General features: G+C 50.2%; 10 protein-coding genes across 10 annotated transcripts; 5 read left to right on the top strand and 5 right to left on the bottom strand.

Moving 5' to 3' along the window:
* Window positions 1–275: 275 nt before the first annotated feature.
* atgI (autophagy protein ATG9) lies at window positions 276–3,162 on the top strand (the record flags this gene model as incomplete). Its single annotated transcript, XM_058468760.1, has 2 exons — window positions 276–991; window positions 1,044–3,162. The coding sequence occupies 2 exons, from the start codon at window positions 276–278 to the stop codon at window positions 3,160–3,162; spliced, it is 2,835 nt and encodes a 944-aa protein (XP_058316606.1).
* A 126-nt stretch (window positions 3,163–3,288) lies between these two features.
* On the bottom strand, window positions 3,289–3,791 carry N7508_010701 (NmrA-like family protein; the record flags this gene model as incomplete). Its single annotated transcript, XM_058468761.1, has 2 exons — window positions 3,289–3,679; window positions 3,742–3,791. 2 exons carry the CDS (start codon window positions 3,789–3,791, stop codon window positions 3,289–3,291), a joined length of 441 nt encoding a protein of 146 aa, XP_058316607.1.
* A 488-nt stretch (window positions 3,792–4,279) lies between these two features.
* On the top strand, window positions 4,280–5,374 carry N7508_010702 (alkene reductase; the record flags this gene model as incomplete). The annotated part of the gene is made up of 1 exon (XM_058468762.1): window positions 4,280–5,374. The coding sequence occupies one exon, from the start codon at window positions 4,280–4,282 to the stop codon at window positions 5,372–5,374; it is 1,095 nt and encodes a 364-aa protein (XP_058316608.1).
* Window positions 5,375–5,575: 201 nt separating this feature from the next.
* On the top strand, window positions 5,576–7,703 carry N7508_010703 (uncharacterized protein; the record flags this gene model as incomplete). Its single annotated transcript, XM_058468763.1, has 4 exons — window positions 5,576–5,613; window positions 5,904–6,783; window positions 6,840–7,324; window positions 7,412–7,703. 4 exons carry the CDS (start codon window positions 5,576–5,578, stop codon window positions 7,701–7,703), a joined length of 1,695 nt encoding a protein of 564 aa, XP_058316609.1.
* Window positions 7,704–7,971: 268 nt separating this feature from the next.
* N7508_010704 (SEC14 family lipid-binding protein) lies at window positions 7,972–9,144 on the bottom strand (the record flags this gene model as incomplete). Its single annotated transcript, XM_058468764.1, has 4 exons — window positions 7,972–8,337; window positions 8,429–8,806; window positions 8,866–9,007; window positions 9,062–9,144. 4 exons carry the CDS (start codon window positions 9,142–9,144, stop codon window positions 7,972–7,974), a joined length of 969 nt encoding a protein of 322 aa, XP_058316610.1.
* Window positions 9,145–10,280: 1,136 nt separating this feature from the next.
* Window positions 10,281–13,058, top strand: N7508_010705 (class I alpha-mannosidase 1A; the record flags this gene model as incomplete). The annotated part of the gene is made up of 3 exons (XM_058468765.1): window positions 10,281–11,341; window positions 11,390–12,970; window positions 13,019–13,058. 3 exons carry the CDS (start codon window positions 10,281–10,283, stop codon window positions 13,056–13,058), a joined length of 2,682 nt encoding a protein of 893 aa, XP_058316611.1.
* A 168-nt stretch (window positions 13,059–13,226) lies between these two features.
* Window positions 13,227–15,843, top strand: N7508_010706 (DUF2013 domain-containing protein; the record flags this gene model as incomplete). Its single annotated transcript, XM_058468766.1, has 6 exons — window positions 13,227–13,263; window positions 13,334–13,426; window positions 13,572–13,922; window positions 14,016–14,116; window positions 14,171–14,327; window positions 14,378–15,843. 6 exons carry the CDS (start codon window positions 13,227–13,229, stop codon window positions 15,841–15,843), a joined length of 2,205 nt encoding a protein of 734 aa, XP_058316612.1.
* Window positions 15,844–16,264: 421 nt separating this feature from the next.
* N7508_010707 (uncharacterized protein) lies at window positions 16,265–17,232 on the bottom strand (the record flags this gene model as incomplete). The annotated part of the gene is made up of 2 exons (XM_058468767.1): window positions 16,265–16,597; window positions 16,669–17,232. The coding sequence occupies 2 exons, from the start codon at window positions 17,230–17,232 to the stop codon at window positions 16,265–16,267; spliced, it is 897 nt and encodes a 298-aa protein (XP_058316613.1).
* A 792-nt stretch (window positions 17,233–18,024) lies between these two features.
* Window positions 18,025–19,078, bottom strand: N7508_010708 (uncharacterized protein; the record flags this gene model as incomplete). Its single annotated transcript, XM_058468768.1, has 2 exons — window positions 18,025–18,867; window positions 18,947–19,078. The coding sequence occupies 2 exons, from the start codon at window positions 19,076–19,078 to the stop codon at window positions 18,025–18,027; spliced, it is 975 nt and encodes a 324-aa protein (XP_058316614.1).
* Window positions 19,079–20,025: 947 nt separating this feature from the next.
* On the bottom strand, window positions 20,026–22,092 carry N7508_010709 (uncharacterized protein; the record flags this gene model as incomplete). The annotated part of the gene is made up of 9 exons (XM_058468769.1): window positions 20,026–20,168; window positions 20,220–20,373; window positions 20,437–20,891; window positions 20,976–21,027; window positions 21,092–21,232; window positions 21,282–21,375; window positions 21,426–21,433; window positions 21,554–21,606; window positions 21,693–22,092. 9 exons carry the CDS (start codon window positions 22,090–22,092, stop codon window positions 20,026–20,028), a joined length of 1,500 nt encoding a protein of 499 aa, XP_058316615.1.
* Window positions 22,093–22,888: the final 796 nt, after the last annotated feature.

Here is a 22,888-nt window from a genome sequence, read left to right on the forward strand (position 1 = left end):
TACACGGCTGCCCAGATTCCCCCGCAGGTGAGTCAGCATTCTGCCTCAGGCCAAATGATCTCCCTTTTATGTCATCACCAGGTACAACCAGGTGATCAGAGCTCCTGACTTTATCACAGGATGCTCAGGCTATCTCGCTCTTATTAACGTGAACACTGCACTACTGCACATCCTGTTGAGACCTATCTCTTATTGCTGGATGGCACTTCATTACGACAATCACTGGCGTCAGATGCCAGTGGGATGAGTGCGCTTGAGCTTCAGTCTGATTCAAGATGATGTCCTCTAACATACTCTCGCGTTTCCTGCCACCGACGGGCTCACCTTCTGTCTATGAGACCCTCAGACAACAAGATGCAGACTCTGAATCTTCGGATATCGAAGAGCGCGCCGGCCTCGCCATGGAGGATCCACAAGAACACTTTAATGATCGGGAGCTGGAGGAGGCACTGGCAGATGTAAGGGACAGTGAAATAACCAGTCCCAGTGCTCTTCTCAGCCCGAAGCGGTCGCGGAAGCCACCGAAAGAGCGAACGTCGCCACCGGCTACACGCCGTCGCAAGCCATCGAGGCCGAGATGGATGGCCCAAGACCTATCGCCAGGGTATGAGCTTGACGATAATGATGAAGATGTTCCTCAGTCACTGCTGGTGGAGGAAAATCATGAATATGCGAAATCGCGGTTGCCTCCTCCTCCCCGGTCCCATAATCGTTCGGATCGACGGACTGCCAGTCCCGATCCATCTCCGCTCAACCGAGCCCGCTGGAACCAGCAAAAAGCTCCCCCACCACCTCAGAATTTTGCTGGCAATCCATTGGGGAGGTTATTTGCGGGGCAACATCCTGGCCTTGCCAATGTTGACCCTAAGAAGAAAGCAATGTGGCGGTGGGCAAATGTGGAGGATCTAGATAATTTCCTCAAAGATGTCTATACCTACTTTTTAGGGAACGGCATTTGGTCTATTTTACTAACCAGGGTATTGAATCTTCTGTATGTGGTCCATTCAAACCCAGTTGCGAGTGAAACTGACGTTTATACATAGGACATTTGCATTCGTTGTTGGGTTCTCAACTTTTTTAATGAACTGCATCGATTACCCCAAGGTCCGAGGGAGCAAGTCTCTGAATGACATCCTCGTGCCTCAGTGCACAGCAAAGATGTCTGGGTCATCCACATTTTTGTTGTGGCTGTTCAGCTTCTTCTGGATAGGAAAGTTCTTCCAGTACTTGCTGGACATTCGCAGGCTCAAACATTTACATGATTTCTATTACTACCTGCTTGGTGTTTCCGATGCGGAAGTACAGACAATATCGTGGCAAGAGGTGGTGAGCCGACTAATGACCTTGAGAGACTCGAACCCAGCTACAGCGGCTGCTGTCTCTGCCCAACACCGCAGATTCTTAGGTAGCCAGTCGAAACAACGCATGGATGCCCACGACATTGCCAATCGCCTGATGCGGAAAGAGAACTATATGATCGCACTGGTAAACAAGGATATTTTGGACCTCACTCTCCCAATTCCATTCCTCAGGAATCGACAACTGTTTTCCCGGACTATGGAGTGGAATCTCAATCTGTGTATTATGGACTTTGTCTTCAATGAACAGGGTCAACTGCGCACTTTGTTCCTCAAAGATACCCATCGCAGGCTGTTGAGTGACAGCTTACGTCGGCGCTTTGTTATTGCTGGTATCATGAATATTTTTGTAGCACCATTTATTGTGGTCTATTTCATGATGCACTATTTTTTCCGCTATTTCAACGAGTTCAAGAAGAATCCAGGTCAAATTGGCTCCCGTCAATACACACCCATGGCGGAATGGAAATTCCGCGAATTCAACGAGCTCTGGCATATTTTCGAACGTCGCATCAACATGTCTTATCCGTTCGCCAGTCGCTATGTTGATCAGTTCCCCAAGGATAAGACTGTCCAAGTGGCGCGATTCGTCGCCTTTGTCTCTGGGGCTCTTGCTTCGGTGCTAGCTCTCGCATCTGTGATAGACCCAGAGCTATTCCTTGGATTTGAATTAACCCCTGACCGGACTGTCCTATTCTACCTTGGTATTTTTGGTACAGTTTGGGCTTTCGCACGGGGTCTTGCACCCGAAGAGACCGATGTCTTTGACCCGGAGTTTGCCCTCCTCGAGTTAATCGATTTCACACACTATTTCCCATCGGGATGGAAAGGACGTCTGCATAGCGACGACGTACGCAAGGAATTCGCAATTCTCTATCAACTGAAGATCGTCATCTTCCTAGAAGAAATCCTGAGCATGATATTCACTCCTTTCGTTCTGTGGTTTACCCTGCCCAAATGCAGCGACCGCATCATCGACTTCTTCCGAGAATTCACCGTGCACGTCGACGGTGTAGGCTACCTTTGCTCCTTCGCAGTCTTCGATTTCAAGAAGGGCACAAATGTCCTCTCCCAAGCGGCACCAGGACGACGAGATCCGACCAAACAAGACCTACGCACTGATTACTTCTCCACCAAAGACGGCAAGATGCTCGCGTCCTATTATGGCTTCCTAGACAACTACGGCGCAAACCCTCAACCAACCAACCGACGCCAATTCCACCCGCCGCCAACCCTCCCAACCCTCGGCTCAGCCTCTGCAGCTGACTTCGGCGCTCCCCCGGATCTGCAAACTCGTCCTGTGCCAACCTTAGCTGCACACTTCGGCCCTCAATCCCTTGTTGGGGCCTCTAGATCCAGACCAATGGGCCTAGATACCCGCTCCCCAGTCCCCTCCATGCTCCTCGACCCACACCACCAACCCTCCACTTCTGGGTTCCGCCCAGCGGTCCGTTCCACTCCCCACCATCACCAGCACCAGCACAAGCGGACCAGACTAGCACGCTCACAGCACCCAGCCGCAAACTCTCTTGATGACGAGGATCCGATATCCCAAGAAGGCCCTGGGTCAGCCGCTCAACAGTGTGCTCCTCACACAGGTGCTTCCAGCGGTGGCGCAGGCGCTAGTGATAGCCTAGGCGATTCATGGCGTATGAACCCGCTTGGTAAAGATGAGGATGAGGGCGACGAAGGTGATGAGGGCGAGAATATTGATGCTATTGCTGGTGGGGCTGGTGTTTTGGGGTTGATTCAACAGTTCCAGAAGGCTAACACTGATGGCCGGCGCACGACTGTTGGTATTTAGTGCCACGTGACGTGCTGGATAGGAAAGGCCCGCGAGTGGTTATACATACCTTTTGCTTTCTCCTTGCCTTACGGCTCTAGCTTAGCCTGGTTTTTGGTCATCTGTAAACTCTGAGATTATATAGAATCATGGGTTTTCAGTGTCCATTTCTTTATATTCGCCTTGGACACTGAATTTCCTGATAAACACGGATGCTCCGACCAGGATATGAATTCTTTGAACATTCACCTTGGTATTCAAGTAGGCTTTGACATGCTTCATGGGATCTTTGGCTGGGTGCCGTACAAGTTCTAGCTTTGTAAAGTCTAGACAGTAGTCGCTGGCAATGTATCGTCTAACATGCTCTAGCTCGCGAGCATCAAGGAGAGTCTTCTGTCCTTCCACTATCAGCGTATCATTGAGGTAGCAGCAAATGATAACATCGCAGCCGTGCGTGAAAGATCGGATGGTCTGTAGATCACTAGCCTCGCCCTCGACGATCGTGATGTGGGGCGATCCACGGAGATGATCGGGGAGCCTGGAAGCATTGCGACAAAAGCCGCGAATTTGGACATGAGGAGATTTGCAAAGGTTGTTCACAGGGGAACGAATTTGGTCGTGATGCCTGCAATGCCGACAGTAAGAGCCATTGCCAGGATCAGGTATTTGTTTCAAGGTTTGGAAGGAATCAAGAACTGAACTCTATTTGCTTTTTTTGATCGTGCCGGATCAGCTTGCCTCAAATAAGCAAGTATCACACACTATCGCCTCCTTATGCGCGAACTATCGTCTATAGTATGCGCCTCTGCTAGGTTCACGCGCCGGATCACATCTACCGAGCCAATCACATCGCCGGCTGACTCTAATCCGGCTAAAGTGGAGATCTTATACTCCTTCTCGGCTTCGCGGCTCCGAACGGCCGTTGCTTTTTGTAGGATCGTGGACGGACTGGTGTCTCCCGTGTTCCTAAGCTAGGAGGAAGTGGTGGAATATATTGGGCCATTGTTAAGGCTCGGGTGTATGCCTGGTTGGAAATGTTATATAACCTGAAGAACGCTTCTAATGAGCGTCACTTCATTTTGTACGAAGGACCTATCACCAATTGTATTCTCTTCTGCTTTTCAACAAGGCCAGCACCATGTCAAAGCTATTCACGCCTCTCAAAGTCGGACGCATAACGCTTAACCAGCGCATCGCCATGGCCCCAATGACCCGACTCCGAGCCGATACTTCTCATCTTCTCTTGCCATCAGCCAAAGAATACTACCAGCAACGCGCTAGCGTGCCTGGGACTCTCATTGTCACCGAAGCTACGATCATCAGCCCTCGACATGGCGGTTATAGCAACGTTCCCGGGATATTCAACGACGAACAAATAGCCTCTTGGAAGGAAATCACCAAGGCAGTTCACGACCAGGGATCATATATATTTTTACAACTCTGGGCTATGGGTCGCGCGGCAAATCCTAGCATCATGGCGCACAGTGGTCATGATTTGGTTTCCGCCAGCGACGTCCCCATGAAGAGCATGTTCAGTGAAGAGAGGCATCACCCTGTTCCAATGACAGAGTCAGAGATCCAGGGTACTATCTCGGATTTTGCAGCTGCGGCGGAGAAAGCCATGTTAGCTGGCTTTGATGGCGTGGAGATACACGGTGCGAATGGGTACTTGATTGATCAGTTCCTTCAAGATGTTACGAACAAGCGGACCGACAAGTGGGGTGGGGGAGTCGAGAATAGGTCGAGGCTTGCTGTGGAAGTTACCAGTGCTGTCGTCAAGGCAATTGGAAATGAACGCACGGCGATTCGATTGAGTCCCTGGAGTCGATATCAAGAGATGGGAATGGAAGATCCTGTTCCTCAATTCTCCGATGTGGCTCGACGACTAGCTGAATTCAAGCTGGCATATTTGCATATTTGCGAGTCTGATGGAGAGCCGAAGGAGAGTATCAAATGGTTGCTTAGGGCCTATGGTGATGCTAGCCCTCTTTTGGTGGCGGGTGAATACGATGGGGAATCAGCTCGGAAAGCCGTGGATACCAAGTATGTGGACCATGATGTTGTGGTGGCTTTTGGTCGTCCATTCATCTCGAACCCTGACCTGGTACTTAAGGTCAAGCATGGTCTTCCACTTGCGCCTTTGGATCCGGCGACGATGTATGGTCAAATGTCAGAGGGGTATACTGATTACCCGTTCAGCGAACGGTTCAGCCTTGAAGACCCTGCTCTGTGAATCTACATATAGAAAGACTTTTGCAGTATAGATGTACATAAGATTCCAATGAAATTGAAGAACTGATAGAATGCGGATTCCAAGAGGCGACTGATGCTTACTAAATACTTCATCATAAAACGACCGACGCCACTGTCATTCAACTCTGGCAAGCTAAGTTCTTTGATAATTCAAGCTCAAAGTCTCATCTCATAATGCCACATGAGTCAGGGTTTGGGCGCAATTCTCACATTCCAGCGGTACGTATGGCGTGAAGTTCCATGCCGTTGGTTCCGGAGCATAGACTGACAGGACGTATAGTGTCTAGAATGTCGCCTTCACCAAGAAAAAGTTGTGAAATCCAATCTGAAACACCTACGAGAGCAGTCTGACCTTTCATATAGTGTTCGAAAACGCGCCCGACGTGCGTTCAATGTTCGCAGAGCAGCCGGGAATGTATCTACTCATCCAAAACCCGTCGGACCCCACTGACACGAGAGTGCGTTCTCTCCCATATATATCAATGGTCCCATATAGCTGACAGCTACAGGTACCTCACAGATGTGGAAAACCGGCTGCAAATCCTCGAGAACGCACTTGGAAAGCTATTCCCAAGTGGTGAGCTAGACGATGTTACCCGCTCTCTACTTGCCGATGAGACGCCCAGGGACCAGGACTCTTTGACCCAATCATTCATTGACACGAATGAGTCGACATTGAAAGATTTCCTGCAGGAACCAGGTCCTACGGCCCTAGAAAATGCGTTGGACGACTCCCAGATCAACACCGATTACGATTTGACTGGAGTAGGACCCGAGGGACAACATTTATCTCTTGAAGCATTCTCAAGCAAAGATAACTCACCCAATGATCTTTTAGCATCTGCAGAGAAGGAGAAAGAGTTTGCCGACACTTACTTTTCTCGTTATCACAAGCTTTATCCATTCGTGCACGAGGCAACATTCAGACTGGAATTCCAAGATCGATTACTTAGCCCTTCATCACAGTCAGTTCTGGCAAATATGATTCTTGCCTTTGGATCTTGGCTAGCACCTGAAAACCATAGCGATCTAGGAGTGCAGTATTACAGAAAAGCGCAACAACATCTTGGACAAATTGCTTTGACAGACAATGAGAGCATCACCATGGTCCAGGCGTTACTACTTCTGAGTGACTTTGCGCAAAAGAATGGAGACCCCGATGAAAGCTGGCAATATGTTGCTACTGCTGTTCGGAAGGCAATTTCCCTCAACTTACACGTTGAGCTCACAGACCCAGGACTAACAGCTCTTGATCGGGAGATCCGGCGCCGCATATGGTGGGCCACTTATTGTGCCGAGAGCTGTTCTGCCAGAATATATGGGAGACCCCTTGTGCTTCCAGAAGATGGGTTGATCACAGTCAGACCTGTCACAAATACTCCAAATCAGGTTTGTTCTTTGTTATCCGCCCAAGTTTAGAGAACTGTGCTCAGTGCAATTTACAGAATCCCACTTCACCCACAGCATCATTTCCCGTGCCGACAGATGATCCTACCATATACTCAGGCTTGATCCAACAGTCAAATTACCACCGCATGGCAAATGATATCTACCGCCGTGTTCTGTCCAGCCCAACCGTTACACCACAGCTCGTGAATAGCTTCGAGAAAATGATACAAAATTGGCATAGTGACAATCCAGCTGCATGCGCCCGTTTAGTCAGTGGATCTATGGAGCAATGGAAATTGACAGCCTGGCGTCGTCAATTCCTATGCGACCAAAGCTTGCACCTTCTGATTCATAGGCCACTTTTACTCCAATGGCTACAGAACAAGGACATTAACAAGGATACTGCACTTCCAGCAGAAGAACACGCTGCTGAGGCTCAATGTCGCGCAGCGGGCCTTGCTATTGCGCGTGAAACTATCGCACAGATTTCAGAGTCCATCATGGAAGGGACATATGACAAGATGACTCTAGCTTTTACCTTGTAAGTTGTGCTGCCCATGCAATTAAACCCCCCTATCGGAATATAGCTCTCTGTAGCTTACCTTGACAATCCCATTGACAATTCCAGGCACGTCTTGTTTCATGCCTTGCTTGTTCCGGTTATTCTCATAAAAGGCGATCGGTCATCTCCCAAATCGATATCTTATATCCAAGACGTCGAAAGGGCCAAATCTGTCATGGAATATCTTTCGGTCGAAGGTGACACTTTGTCGAAATATTTCGTCACGGTCCTCGATCGCCTTTTTGCTGTGGCACGCCAGTCAACTAGGCATGGTTTTGATCAAGGCCCATCTCGTGATGACTTGCTATCCACAAAAAGAGATGGCCCTCAAACTTCGAATAATAACATTTTTTGGTAATGGAGAATTGGAGTTACTCGCGAATTCGGCCTTCCAGAAAAAAAATTGGACTTGATTTCTCGGAATGGCTGCGCTCCTAGTTGGACCTTCATTATATCCTTTGCATTCAATCAACTTATTCCTACATATTGAAGGCGTTCAAAAAGCTTGCGGAGTGAAGCAGATTCATAGTAAGAGTAGTTCTTTTCTTTTTCTTGCACACAAAAGTATGTTGAGCACAATATATGCAACTAATCAAGCATAATGCAAGAAGCCACGATCTAGAAAATCACGAAGAATGCTGATTATGACAGAAGGAGTTTCTTCGTGGTGACCCGTCAACAGATCCCAGCAGCCGTATACAGCCATCCTCATAGATTATAGGACCCTTGGAAAAGACCTCATTTCGCTCAGACTTATGATATAGCTCATCAACCAGTTCCTTCGTCGAGCTATCCAGATTTGGCGGATCTCCCCATTGCCAGTCGAGCTCTCCACCGTATTCTTTAGGCAAGTCCGAAGCATCAATTTGAGATAATAGGGAAGATTTCAGTTTTGACGATGCGAGAATAGAGATCCGTGATCTTGTATCTGGCGCAAACCATTGACTGGCTGCATCCCATACCGATCGAAAGAAGGCAGGGGCACCAACGACCTGTCAGGTACAATACGATGATGCCATTAGTTCATATTTATAAGAAGACACTGCCGTAGTCAAAACGAGACCACTGAAACATAACACTTACAAATACCCTCGCTAGAGTCTCAGGATAGTATTCCGTCCCAATCCTACTAGCATCCTGCAGATACTTTCGAATATTCCAGAATTGAACAACACTAACATTGCTGATATCAACAATGTGAGTAGATGCGGTGATTTCATGTTCCGGGTCTGGCCGTGGCAGCTCAGATGCCAAAGGAAATGTAAATTGCAAGAGATTCTCGTAGAGCGCATGGAAGTGGAGGATATGAATTGGTACGTCTGGTTTGAGATGGCTTGATGGCCTTGGAGCCGTGTCTAGCATCTTGAAATAATCATCTAGCTTCTTTTTGGTTATTTCGCGCACTTGATACACGTAGACTGGTCGGCCTTCTCGGTCCCGCCGGCCTGTCCATTGAGGATTCTGCTATTGTCAGTGCTCTGCTTGGGAGCACATATTATTGGCTCAATAGCTCAGCGTACCATTTTTCGAGTTTCGTCGTACGCAGTGACATCTAAGCCTTCGTAGAAACCCCGGACATCATGGGCTCTGCGCCATTTTTGGCATTCGTGGAATTGTCGGAAGGCAGCGCCAACATCATTTCGCTGTGCGCGAAGGAACCGGCTGCCATCAAATATATTAGTAGGGGTCTATGAGAGGCTGGACTTTTGAAATTACCGAATGGTGGTCTCATCGGTGTATTCCTTTCTTTGAAACTCGTTGTATCCATTCTTATGACAAAGTTGTTTAAATTGGTCCATTGAAGTAGCGGTGGGAAGATTATATGTGAAGTTTGAACCTGAATTGGTCAATTGAGATAGGTGAAGAACATTTGGATTCAATTATATCTGTCCCAAAGTTATGACATCGAAGTATATGATGATTAATGATTTCCGGATTCAGGGTGGCGCCGTCTGGCAGCCTGTTTGAATGTTAAACACTTGAACTTTCGTCACTTACACGACATAATAGACCGAAATTGCCACTTGTAGCGTTTCAAGGACCGCAAATTGTTATTCAATGGACTCAGTTGGTGTGTTTTAGATCTCAGAGTTGAAGACATCAACCGCGCCTGCTGCAGGTATAGTATGCTGCCCGCTAGTTTGACCCTCCAGATTGGCGTCGGAGATTCCACGGGCATCTGCAAATGTCAGACATGTATCAATCCAACACAAACATACAGCGACAGACGTATAGCTCTACATGGTATCACGTGATACCATAGAATGGAGTTGTTGATTGCATAGAATCCATATATCATGCAGTAATCCTTGTAGAGGGGGTTCAGTTCAGATATTAAGAAACAATCATTTCATAAATTATGCCTCTAGCCTTTCCCTGCACTATAACTCGTCTCACATTCCCCATGATATATCAACCCCAAGCACATGTTTGTCAAAATCGGCCCAATTGCACCAATCTCGGTTCAGGGCTGTCACCCTCGAAATGAGCTGGCGGAAATAGCCAAACATGATAGGTCGAATGGAAGACCCTTGCGGACCGCCTGCATAAAACCTCCCAAGTGCCTTTAGGGCGCAATTAGCAGGGCTGGCCGACGCCGATCATTGGCCCCGGATTCTCGCGCCTGGACTGCTTCTCCACCAATGTTTTGGGGTCCGGGAACCCGCTGATCTCAGGGTCTTGGCTGGTAACAGGGGAGTTCTCGATGTAGAGAAAATGAGCCTAACGACTGAGAGAAGAAGAATAGGAATATGGCCATTGAGTATACAAAGAACAAATCCGTAGAAATGTGCAACAAAGGAAAATAGCGACAAATAGATCGGAAGCTTAAGTGGATCTCGTCTCGTGATTGCATCTGGACTCGCCTCGTGTTTTCCCTTTTCCTCTCTACACGTCTTCCCTCGGTAATTCAATTCAACTCAGAGGGACAGTCGCCATGTTTCGAGCTCGTCGATATCGAGTTCTGATCATATTCGCTGCGGCGTTCCTGCTAACCTTCATCCACTTCGCCCGCTCACGCGACTGGAGCGATTCATCAATCAGTCAACAACCAGTCGGCATTCACCCACCCGATCCGGCCTCTGCCTACCCAAACCCAGACCAACCCAAAGCTCCGAAACCTGACAACCCTGCCGCCGCCGCTGCCATTGAGGAGAGCGACAAATATGTCATCCCGGAACCCAACCGCGGCTCCTCCGGCTCCGCACCCTCTACCGGAAAGGAAAAGATAGGTTCTTCTGTTGGTCCCAGCAGTGGATTAAAGGATGCCACCAAAGATAAAGCACCAGTGCCAGTAAATGCGCCTAGCAAGGAGGGCTCGACGGATCCCGCACCAGTGGGTGGCGCTAGCCGATTGCTGCCCCCAACAACAGAAGACCCCTCCAACAAGGAGGAGCTGGATAACGGAGGTGCTGGCAGACATTCAGTGGACCGTCCCGCTACAGGTACTCAGTGGAAGAAATTCCCTGAGCGGTTCCCCGTTCCGGCAGGCGAGACAATTAAGCTGCCCAAGGAGCGGTCGAGGATTCCCAAGCTCCAGGCTAAGTTCAAGGACGAGTCAAGCTACGACAAGCAAGAGCGCTTGCAGCGACTTAGCACCATCAAGGCTGAGTTCAAGCATGCTTGGCAGGGGTACAAGATGACTGCCATGGGACATGATGAAGTGAAGCCCTTGACTAAGCAGGTCGAGGACCCGTTCAATGGCTGGGGTGCGACTCTGGTTGATTCTCTTGATACTCTTTGGATTATGGGGTTGAAGGAGGAGTTCACTGAGGCCGTGGATGCCATCAAGAAGATCGATTTCAAGACTTCGTCCAGAGGTGATATCCCGGTCTTCGAGACTACCATTCGTTATCTTGGTGGTCTTCTCGGTGGTTATGATATCTCTGGTCATCGATATACGGTACTATTGGAGAAAGCTGAGGAACTCGCTGAGATTCTTATTGGTGCCTTTGATACACCAAACCGCATGCCGCAGCTTTACTACAAATGGGCCCCGTAAGTTGAATTTGACCAATATTCTGGTATCTTACTGACATATAGCAGAGAATTTGTTGCGAGGCGCCATCGGGCCTCTGGCCGAGCTGGTTTGGCTGAAATTGGATCGCTTTCTTTGGAATTCACTCGATTGGCTCAAATAACCCAGCAGGATAAGTACTATGATGCAATTGCACGGATCACCAATGAATTGGAAAAGATTCAAGATTCGACCAGCCTCCCTGGACTGTGGCCTCTTCGTGTTAATGCGCAGGGATGTACTAAATACGATCCGCAGCGCAATGGCAGTCCTACGCGTGAGGAGCATGCCGCTCTAAGGAACGAGAGCCCTTCGACAAAAACCCGCAGACCTTATGTTGCGCCAACGGATATCGAGAGCTATAAGAAATTAATCCCGCGTGAAGTTGAGACTGGTTCTGAGGAATCTGTTGAACTTGCCAATGGTACTCATGCTGCCAATTTGCCAATTGAGGCGCGCCAGCAACAGTCAACCCTTGCAAGTCAATGCAATGGCGGCCTGGAATTGCCCATTTCGTCCCGTGAGAACAAGTTCACCATGGGAGGGATGGCAGATTCAACCTACGAGTACTTGCCCAAGGAGTACCTCCTGCTAGGTGGCCTGGAGCAGTACAAGACGATGTACACCAAAGTGGCTGCTGCAACCCGCAAACATCTCGTGTTCCAACCCATGATCAAAGGCAAATGGGATGTTCGATTCACGGCATCTACCTCGGTGACACCTGGAAAGGCTACCGATATCACAGATCTTGAATATGAAGGCACCCACCTCACTTGTTTCGTCGGTGGAATGTTCGCTCTGGGAGCCAAGGCATTTGGAATCGAGGGGGATTTGGAGCTTGCAGCCAAGCTCACCGACGGCTGTGTGTGGGCTTACGAGTCTACACAGACTGGGATCATGCCGGAAAGATTCCGTCTCCTACCCTGTCAAAAGGGCTCAGCCTGTGACTGGGACCAGGCGACTTTTGATGCTGGCGTGGCACGTTGGTCGCGTCTTGACCCGGCTGCAGGACCTCAGTTCCGCAATGGAGAGAGCGCTTACGCTGAGCGTATCAAGATGGGCGGGATCGATGAGTCACGAGACCCGATTGGCAAGACCATTCCCATGGCCATGCCAGGCTCGTTGAACCCTCACGACAGCGAGATCGTGGAGAAGCGCAGTGCTAAGATTTCATCTTCTGTTTCTGCTGTACCCATCATCTCAAGCCCCACTCCCACACCTGAGGTAGCTGATTTGGAAAACCGAGACGCGCCTCGTTCTCCTCCATCGTCCGACTCACCCCAGGCGTCTGTTGGCGAGGATCACCTCCCCGCAGGCATGATCAGCATCCCGTCGCCGAAATACATCCTTCGGCCCGAGGCGATCGAGTCTGTTTTCATTATGTACCGACTGACTGGTGAAGAGTCCTGGCGCAAGAAGGGATGGCAGATGTTCGAGGCCATCGTCAAACACACGCGAACAGACCACGCCCACGCAGGCATCCACGATGTCACGGCCCAGAAGCCGACCCAGATGGACACCATGGAGTCCTTCTGGTTAGCGGAGACGCTGAAATACTTCTATCTGCTGTTCAGCGACACGACTGTGGTGGATTTGGATAAATACGTTCTGTAAGTGTTGACGTAGCCGTAAACAAAACAACAACTGACATTTCACAGGAATACCGAAGCGCACCCATTACTGCGCCCGAGTTCATAGTTGCGCCTGGATTTATTTTATATTGATACCAATGAGAGTTCTGTAACATTCATACTATTCCACAAGTACGTAGTGAAGTGCCTAGGGTTGACCCGCAGTGGGACTAAATTCCCCCCCCGCCTTCAACTCTCCAACTCGCACGTCTCGGCATGAGCAGTCTGACGGGAAATGGAGCCTGAGGTCTCGGAGACTGAGTTCTGGACTGGTAAGTATTGGAAGAATTTGAACACGTCTCTCTATTCTAGACACGCGACATGACCATTGACTCTCCGCAGAACTCCAAACGATCGTCTCCAAGCCCTGCGACTCCGAGGACCTGATCGACGACGCCCTCCGAGCCTACTTAAGCCTCACAACACAACACAAAGGTACCCAGTCCTTCCCAAACAAAACATCAAGAACCTATAAACTACACAAATCCCCCAAATACACCACCTGAATCATCTGAACCCTGCCCGCACGGCTTTCGGCCTTCCTACCGATCTAACGACAACATTAACACCATCTCCACAGATGAATATCTCCAAACAGAAACAGACATCGCGCGTTGCTCCTACAAACTCTTCGCATCGAGCATCTTCGCCGCACACGCCGACTATGTAAGACGCCAGATCATCTACGGCCTCCTCCAAGAAGACGACCCAACAACCCTCCATTTCATTGCCTCATTCATCCTCTTCGACGGGCGGCAGAATGAAATCGCGCTTCAGATGCTGAATGAGGAGGGCGCGTTTGCGCGCCTTCTCGATCTTATTCAGGCTATGCGGAGGGCTGATATGGACGGTGATGCCGGGTTGCATCGCTTGTTGATGGATCTTATCTATGAGATGTCCAGGATTCAAAGGGTTAAGATTGAGGATTTGGGTGCGTTGGATACATTTACCTGTACCCGTGGACTTGATAGTGACTTTCGTTGTGTTGGTTTGGACGGTGGCTGATTTTGGGGCTTTGTTGCAGTTCTTGTGGATGACGACTTTATTCGGTGTCTTTTTGATATCATTGAGGATCTTTCTTATGATGTGACTGACCCGTATCATTATCCTGTTATCCGGGTGCTTGTGAGTTGTTTCTTTTTATGTTCCGGTTTGGATTGATACTGATGTTTTGTGCAGCTGGTTCTGAATGAGCAGTTTATGATTTCCGCTCATGATCCTGTCGACGATCGACCTTCGGGGCATTTGACCAACAAGGTTATTAAGATCTTGTCTGCTTACGGTGGCTTGTATAAGACGTTTGGGGAGAATATTATTCTCCTTATTAACCGCGAGGGTAAAGCCAATATCTCTTTTTCGATTGCTCCGATGGCTGACGATATGCAGCCGAGACATCTTTACAGTTACTAACGTTGAAGCTTCTGTATTTGATCTTCACTACTCCAAATACCTATGAGTACTTCTTTACCAACGATTTGCATGTCCTGGTTGATATCTTGATCCGCAATCTACTCGATCTACCCGAGGAAGCATCTGCGCTGCGACATACGTATCTCCGCGTTCTATATCCCCTTCTAGCTCACACACAGCTACGAAACCCACCGCATTACAAGCGTGATGAGCTCAGAAGGTTGCTCAGTATCCTTGTCCGGGGACAAGTTTCATATGGAAGTGACGCAGAACATGAGAAGATTCTCCACTTCGAAGAGGTTGACGAAACGACACGACGACTTGTTGGTAGATGTGCCACGGTAGATTGGTTGCGCAGTCCTGAAACGCAAGATACACCTACCAAGGTTACGTCGACTTCTATTGAAACTGTTCTTGATCAGGCTGAGCACTTCGAGTCGCCTGCAGACATTATTGAAACGTCGGCAGACATTGGTGAGCCGCTGGAGGTGACTCGCACAATCTCGCGCGCAAGTACTGTTGCCAGTGTATCAGATACAGCATCGCCAACGAGAATGGCTTCCCGCGATTCTTCTGAAGCGCCGCGGAAACATAGCTTAGTACAAAGGCTCGGCATGAACCTAGAGCCTGCATCTGCATCTTCGCTGAGCGTTCAAGCAGTCGCAGCACAGCACGAAAAGCCAGGCATCATGACCCCCAGTCGAAAAGACGGAGTCCCAGCCGCCACTCTCAGTGACGAAACGCCAATAATCCGGCCACCAAAGATCAAGCCCGAACCCCCAAAATCTCGCCGCTGGCGCGGACGCCGTATGACCGTGGAAGAGGAGCAACACCACTTGGCCGGCGCAAGCAGCGACGACTATACTATCCCTGAAGGCATAGAAGTCAGCCCTACAACCACACACACACCAGGGTCCCCAATCCCAGCGACACCCTCGTCTCTCTCACACCCCGATCGTCGCGACTCTGCCCCAAGCTCAACCCTGGCGCCCCCAGGTACCCAGCCGCGCCGCTCAGCATCCAACCCACCCCCAGCCCTCCCGCCGCCTCGCCGTTCAGCACACACTACACCAACCTCGAGTCAACACAGACCCCCAGCACCTGTGCCGGGAGCAGGTCGTCATGGGCAAGCCCCTCTTCCTCCAAACCCACGACGCTGGGGCCGCGGCAAAGCACAGCACGGACAGAGTGATTCCGTAGAGAGCGGAGTTAGCTGTGTTAGTCCATCAAAGGAACTCGAAAACGACAACACCCCCGCACCAACACAGCAGTCCCAATCCCAGCAACAGTCGCAATCGCCGGAAGGAAGTACCCTCTCAGACCCATTCTCGCCAACTTCACCCACATTACTCGTCTCCCCAGCCGAATCCGGTGACAATCCCCCCGCAGGCGCTGCGCCTGTCAGCGTAGAAGAAGCGGTTCAAAATGTTTCTCTGCATTGAGCGAATTTCTTCATTGGCGTGCTTACGTTTCTAATTCAAGATACTCCTTGTCTGCGGCTCTTTCATTCGGATGTTTTGGTACGGATACGATAGGCTTTGGCTCTAGTCTTCAATGGACATTATGGTTAGGGCATTTCAACTGTATGGAGAGTTGGTAGGATATCAATTGCATGCAAGGACTGGATCCTAGAACATTAAATTGACTGATTTCGCTGATTGTTCGCAATAATGGAGTAGAATACATATACAAATACAATCGGTAGGATGACTAGACCAAGCAGGATAGCCGAAGTAAGCTAGAAGCACACATCACCTCTACACGTACAAGTAAAGCTTGTCTCTTCAACAGCATCACTCGTACCACTGCAAGATAAAAGTTCACAAGGAAGAGATGTGGCGTGCAATGGATGCAATGATCATCTCAAATCTTCAGTCCCCAGCTACGGCCAAGTCCAACAGCAGTATTCCATCCAAAGCCAGCACATTGGCCAATACCAGTAAGTTTATCGGCAATAGCTTGACGATCCTCAAACCGGCGCTCAACAAACGCAGCAGTCTCAGACAGATCAGGTGTCGGATCGCGCGTCATAACGACCTCGGCGCTGGCGTAGATGGCCGAAACAGCCACGCGGCGTGTATACCAGGCCGCATCGACGGCTGTGTCGCCGGATAGAGTGAGAATATCAGATGCAAGGGCATGCAGCTCCGTTAGGGAGAGAGGAATATTAGCCAAGAGGGACATTTGCGCAAGGGCCTAGTAGAGATCAATTAGTCCAAGTCCAAAGAGAGTCATATGAGGTAAGGGAAGGGAATCGATATACTCACATCCTGCCAAACATGCCTAACCTCATCATTCATCCTCAGCCTCTCCAAAAGCAGCCCGCGAACCCGTTCCTCTACGCCAAGCTCGTAGACATCCTTTCCCTTCTCCGCTGCAATGCGCCGGAACAAGCCGCCCTCTTCGACCTTCCCGCGCAACAATCCCCGTCGACTAGCAAGCCAGAAGAGGATAAGGTCGAATTCGCCCCGCGGGAGCAATTGCACAGATACATCTAGGAAGCCGGCGTCACGGGCTCCGAGTGTCAATGCTGTGCTGGTGAAGCCGTGTGCTGGGACGTGGTCGAGGGCAGCGGTTAGGATTGCTGTTTGCGAGTTTGTGTATTCGTGGTCTGGGAGGCGGGGATGCAGGGCTGAGTGGTAGGCTCTGGCTTGGGAGAGGAGGGTCTTCGGTTGGCATTGTGCTGGTGTTGGTGTTGGTGTCGGAGTTCGGCGGGTTCGTACGAACGTGGGTTGGATTGTGGATGTGCTCAGTGCTTGGGTCTGGCGCAGGTAGGGCGTTATCCGGGTGGGCAGGGCCCTTCTGGGTAGGGTGCGTGCGAGGTGTGCCATTGTGTGGTGGTTTGGGTTGTTGGATGGTCAAAAAGTGAAGATGTTGGAGATGGGAGGGTGGTCTGTGCGCGTGATCTATAGGGAGTTGGCCAACATTGGATGTCTGAGCTTTGGGGGTACTAGGGCTAGTTGCTAATTGCTTGTATGGCTACGATTGCTGAAAATGTGCTTGTATTCTGATAATTGCGTTGTTCAATTTGGGATTTGTTCCATAATCATGCAGCGCGACTGTCAATCTTCGCTACATGCGCCAGCATCAAGCCAAATCATCCATGAAATAACGACCAGTTGGAGCAAAAGATGTAGTTTAATTTTATCGATCGTACTATAGCTACAATCTCCATCTTATCATTTACTCAGAGACCAGCATGAACACGTGGAAGGATTGCCACGTTGGATCAGGCTGGAATGGGCCAGGTAGGTGATCTTATACCGTCAGTTGAGAAGATGAATCTTGATTTGGTGAACAATTAATGAAAAGTATCTTGGTGTATATTGGTCCATTGTCTTCTGTGGCACCAGGCTGCCAGCCCAAACTAATTGGTACATACAGGACTGGGGTTCCATCAAACATGTTCTGCACAATGGAAACATCACATCCGGCCCTCGTAGTTCTTGCATGCTTGGGTCGTTTGCGACTTTATCTTTTCTTGTCGGCGTGAAAGGAGACCAGTATCCACTATAGAACGCGTGAGTCAAATTGTCCATAGTATGAATATTCTCAACTCTGCGCACAGTCTAGTCCTATGCAGAATGCAAAGATGAAAAAGTGTACCTAACCCAGCAAAAGCACTAAACAGATGATGCATGCTTCTCAAGAACAGCAATAACACTTCGAAGAGAATCCGTCACCGCGTTACCGTCCGCTGCATCACCAACATCCAAATTAAAACCCTCTTTGGTTTCAAACCCATGATCCTGGTCGACAGCATTCTCAAACCAAAGATCAACACCAAGAGTTCTCAACTTCTCAGCCACCATGGAACTCTGGTCAAAGTCCACCAGATCATCTCGATCACCATGCAAAAGAACAGTAGGCGGGAAATTCGGCGTCAACCCAAAGCTTACAGGAAACAGGGTCCGGTATTCCTCAGGGATAGCATCCGTGCCTTCTTCAGCAATACGCTGTGCCAGACCTGGACACCGTGTGAGAACATCTGCATACCGTGCAGTCTGGTGCATTGTTCTGATCCATTTGACTCTTTGATCGGTGGGTAGGTTCGCTGGGAATGGATACCCGTCTAGCACCTGTCCACTCTGCATTGCTGCATCAATCTCGCTCAGGGCTTCGGTTTCGTTTTCGACTGGTCCCATGAGAGCCTGTCCAGGATGGACATATCGCTCGCTTGCTGGGTCGAGCATTCCGTAGATGGCGAGAACAGCGATGGGTCGAGGGCAACTGGGATGGGCTGCTGTTGCGAGTGCTAGATATCCTCCGGCGCTGGAGCCGGCTATGATGATTTTGCTGCTGATGTTTTGGTTGACCCAGTTCGTTGCATCGAGTGTGTCTTGGAGGATGTCTAGCCCCTTTGCTTCTGGGAGGAGCCTATAGGATGCTGTTGCGTATATCCATCCTCGATGGTGACAGGCGTTGATAAGCCAGTGGGGGGGGAATGTTGTTTTTTTGCCAATCGCCTAGTGTTGAATGATCAGCTGATACTCGGGCAAACGCGCGAAATTCCTTGTTCAAGCCGAAGTCAGATCAAGGACTCACTAGAAACCCGCCGTGGAAATGGAGGAGGACAACACTGTCTTCCTTTGCGGTTGGAGGTTTCAACAGGTCGATTCCGAGAGATAAGCCATCTGCAGTCTTGTAGACATGCGAAGATGTTTCAAAAGACGCCATAGTGAGTGGTTGAATCTCAAGGCAGAAAGGTGTATAGTTGAAGAAGTAGCTAAGCACCCCTCACTACTCCACTTGTTCCGCGGGTTTTCTCACAGCAGCCGAGGATTATATCCGGCGAGAACGGAATATACTGTTATGTACAGGATTCTATGTCAGTTCTACGATGCGTTCACGGCATTCAACCCTAATCGGTTTGAAGGAACGAATGAAGATGTAAGATATATATCTTTACCGATCAGCATGAATGGCCATTGATAAATGCCTACACATCCAGATTCATTCCCTCCGCCGCAGACAACTATCCTCTGGCTTCTCCCAATCCTCAATCCAGATCTTCGAGGCCTTGATAGATCTGAACATCAGGATCTTAATACAGTGAAGCCGTGAGTATGCTATGCCCGTTTATCACGATGAAACCCAATACAGAGAGCATGAGACCAGGCATGATTCCAGAGGCTCGAGGCTGGGCGCGAGATTAGTGAGATCAAAGGTGTGGTATCAATCACAAGTGTGACAAAATGCTCCGTCAAAAGGAAGTAAAAAGGATACCGCATTGCAGGCAAAGCGCAAACACTAGCCGCTAGACCTTGCGTACGGTGTTGAATTGACTGATCTTGACATACAGATAGATGTACGAGAAATTACGAAAGACTACAAGGGAAAAGGAAGAGTGCAGTCTCCCTGCAAGACAGAACGCAGAAAAGCTTTTCTTCCATTCCAGGAAAAAGAAACAACAGAGGTGATCAGAGGTGATCAGAGGTGATCAGCCCAACCGGGCACCGGATCCCCATTCTGAACTCAGAAAGGCTCAAAGAAACGGCATGGGAATAGGGAATCATCGAAAGAAAAGAAAAGCGCAATGAAGAAACAGGAAGCCGAAGAACTCATGGCCCGAGACAATCGAAGCCCAGAAAACAATCATGACGTGCAGCGCATGCACGAAGACATTACATAATCTGGTCCTGAGTGAGACCGGAGGGGTGCTCCTGCTGAGTCTCCATCATGTCGTCGTGAGGGGCGTTGGGAGTCATGTACTTGACAAAAGTGATGCCAAGGGGACGACCACCGTACTGATAGCCGGAGAACTTGGCTGCTTTGTGTTAGTATGTGGGCCATCAGAGCTGGAGTGGGATAGACATACAAATGGCAGTCTCTGCTGTGTCTGCGGTATCGAATTGGACGACACCAGTACCGCGGGAGCGGCCGTTGGGCTCATACTGAATCTCGGCACGGTCAACCTTGCCAATGGTAGAGAACAGATCAATCAGATCATCGTTGCAGGTAGACCAGGGCAGCTGTTACGTGTTAGCAATTAGATCCCTTGGTTATCCTCTTCGTCTCTTGGTGTCAACACTTACGTTGCGAACATAGATGCCACCGCTCTTGTCACCGTTGGACGTGGCAAAGTCAGTGAAAGGGTTAGGAGGAGCCGAGGCAACCGGAGCACCGCCGTGGTCGAAACCACCACCGGGGAAACCACCGGGGGGACCGCTGAAGCCGCCACGGCCACCAAAGCCGCCGCCAAATCCACCGCGGCCACCAAAGCCACCACGGCCAGGAGGGCCGCCGAAACCGCCGCGGCCGCCGAAGCCACCACCGAAGCCGCCGCGTCCACCAAAGTTGCCACCGGGACCGCCACCAGCGAAGCGGTCCTCACGAACCTCAAGGTTGCGGCCCTGCCAGTCGTAACCGTTGAACTGAGCAATGGCGTTCCGGGCATCATCGGGAGACTCGAAAGCAACGATACCAGACCCCTTGGGGCGTCCACTGGGGTCGGTGTGCACATCGGCACGAATGACGGCACCCTGCTGAGCTATGATAGGGGATTAAGGGTCAACTCGATGGGCTCAAACTAGACAAAACCGGTCAAAGTTGGGAATTTCCAAGTTGCACTTACCAGCTTGGCGGAACAGATCCTTCAGGTCTTGCCAGCCAACGTTGAATGGAAGCTATAAAGGTGTCAACCGATCCTGAAAGAGCAAGTGAGGAACTGGGGTAGAAGAGAGAACAAACGTTTGAAACATAGATTTGACGGCCAGCGTTGCCAGGAGCACCGCCGAAACCACCGCCACCACCACCAAATCCACCACGACCGGGGCCGCCGAAATCACCTCGAGGAGGACCCCCGACGAAACGGGGCTCGGCCTCGCGGTCCTGCGAAGTCGTGTCAGTCAAGTTTGACAGGCGGACGGACCCAACATACCTCGCGGACGTAAACAAGACGACCCATCAGGTTCTGGTTGCTAAGCGTGTTGACAGCGTTCTGTGCTTGCTCCCTGGTAGCGTATTCCACAATCCTGACAAACCGTTAGCAAGGCCCTCAATTTCGAACCGAGACAGAACTTACCCGCATCCCTACAATATCAGGACAACAATGCCCAGCCCGTCAATCCAACGTCCATGCAAAAGAAAAAAACCAACCACGAAAAATCAGGGAGTAGAACGGAACTAGCCACTCTACGTATAGGCGCCCACCTTCGACATTCCATTAGGAAGAAGCAAAACATCGGCAAAGAGAACTTCTCCAGCTGTAAAGCGTGGGAACACCCCCCAGTCAGCTTCAAATCAAACCAACAACTCTCTCATCACCCCCAAGTGCAACGACCCTGCTCACCCTGTCTCATAAAATCTTTGAGGTGATGCCACTTGACATCGTAGGAAAGGTTGCCCACATAGACCCGACGGTCTTGCTGGGACGAATCGCGAACGGTTTGCATCATGTTTTCTTTAGCGACGGTGCGATCCTCAAATCTGGCAGGCGGATAACCACTGCGTCCACCGTAAGGCGAGCCCGACGGTCCAGCAGCACCTGAGTTGCTCAATGGGGAGCGAGAGCGACGTTCGGGAGAACGGCGATCGGTACGACGGTATTCGTCACGGTCACCACGGTCACCACGGTCACCACGGCTGCGAGAGCGACTGCGAGGCGAGTACGAACGACGGGCACGTCGGGGGCTGCGAGAAGGACGACGACGAGGCGAGCGAGATCTCTCGCGCTGTGGATAGTCAGACATAACGGAATCAAGGTGGATGGATAAGAATATAGTGATGGGAGATTGGAGGGAGGTTCGGAAGGCAGTCGCATTGCGCTCTCCGAGGGGTGGGTCAGGGTCATGTGACCCGCTCTGGGGGGAGGTCTCAGTTGAGGACCTTCCGGGGTTGGGAGCTTGGGGGCACTCGCGCACACGTTTCGCGCACAGCGCATGGCTTCTGCGTCAACAGCGATGGCCATGGAAGTTATTTCCTTCCAGGCACCGGATCACATCCGGAGGATATCTGATCAAACAGACGTGGCGGTTTCCGCCCCCGCACTGACCACACCTCGATCATCGGGAGTTCGCAGTTGCGCAAGTACATGGTGTATAGTGTATATCGGAGAGTAGAGAAGAAGAAACGAGATCAACTTACTTGGTATGGGCGGTAGACGTCTGTTTATGGGAAGGTAGTCAATATCCAAAACGATAAGGGGGATGAGAAAGGAGAGGGGAAGGAGATGAAAGGATCAGGCGTCAAGGTTGGGGGGTTAGCAGGTGATTGGATGGGGGAACGACCGGGGACCTCGAGAATGTAGAGTAACGAGTAATACAGTACGAAAAAGAAAAGTGTAATATAACTCACCCATGATGTCGAGATGCGTGGAAAGAGCCAAGGGGGACGGGGAAGGAAGAAAGAAAGAAGAGAATGAAAGAAGAGCGAAGCGTGAAGTGTGAGCGGTTTGAGATCCTCAAGTCTCAAGGTCTCTGGAAGTAAGGAAGAGAAGAAACATGAGTTCTGATACTTGACACCTCGGGGAAAATCTGTCACCGCCCG

The sequence above is a fragment of the Penicillium antarcticum genome (genome assembly GCF_028974205.1).
Source record: "Penicillium antarcticum strain IBT 31339 chromosome Unknown utg000009l_segment0_segment0, whole genome shotgun sequence".
Classification (NCBI taxonomy): Eukaryota; Fungi; Ascomycota; class Eurotiomycetes; order Eurotiales; family Aspergillaceae; genus Penicillium; species Penicillium antarcticum.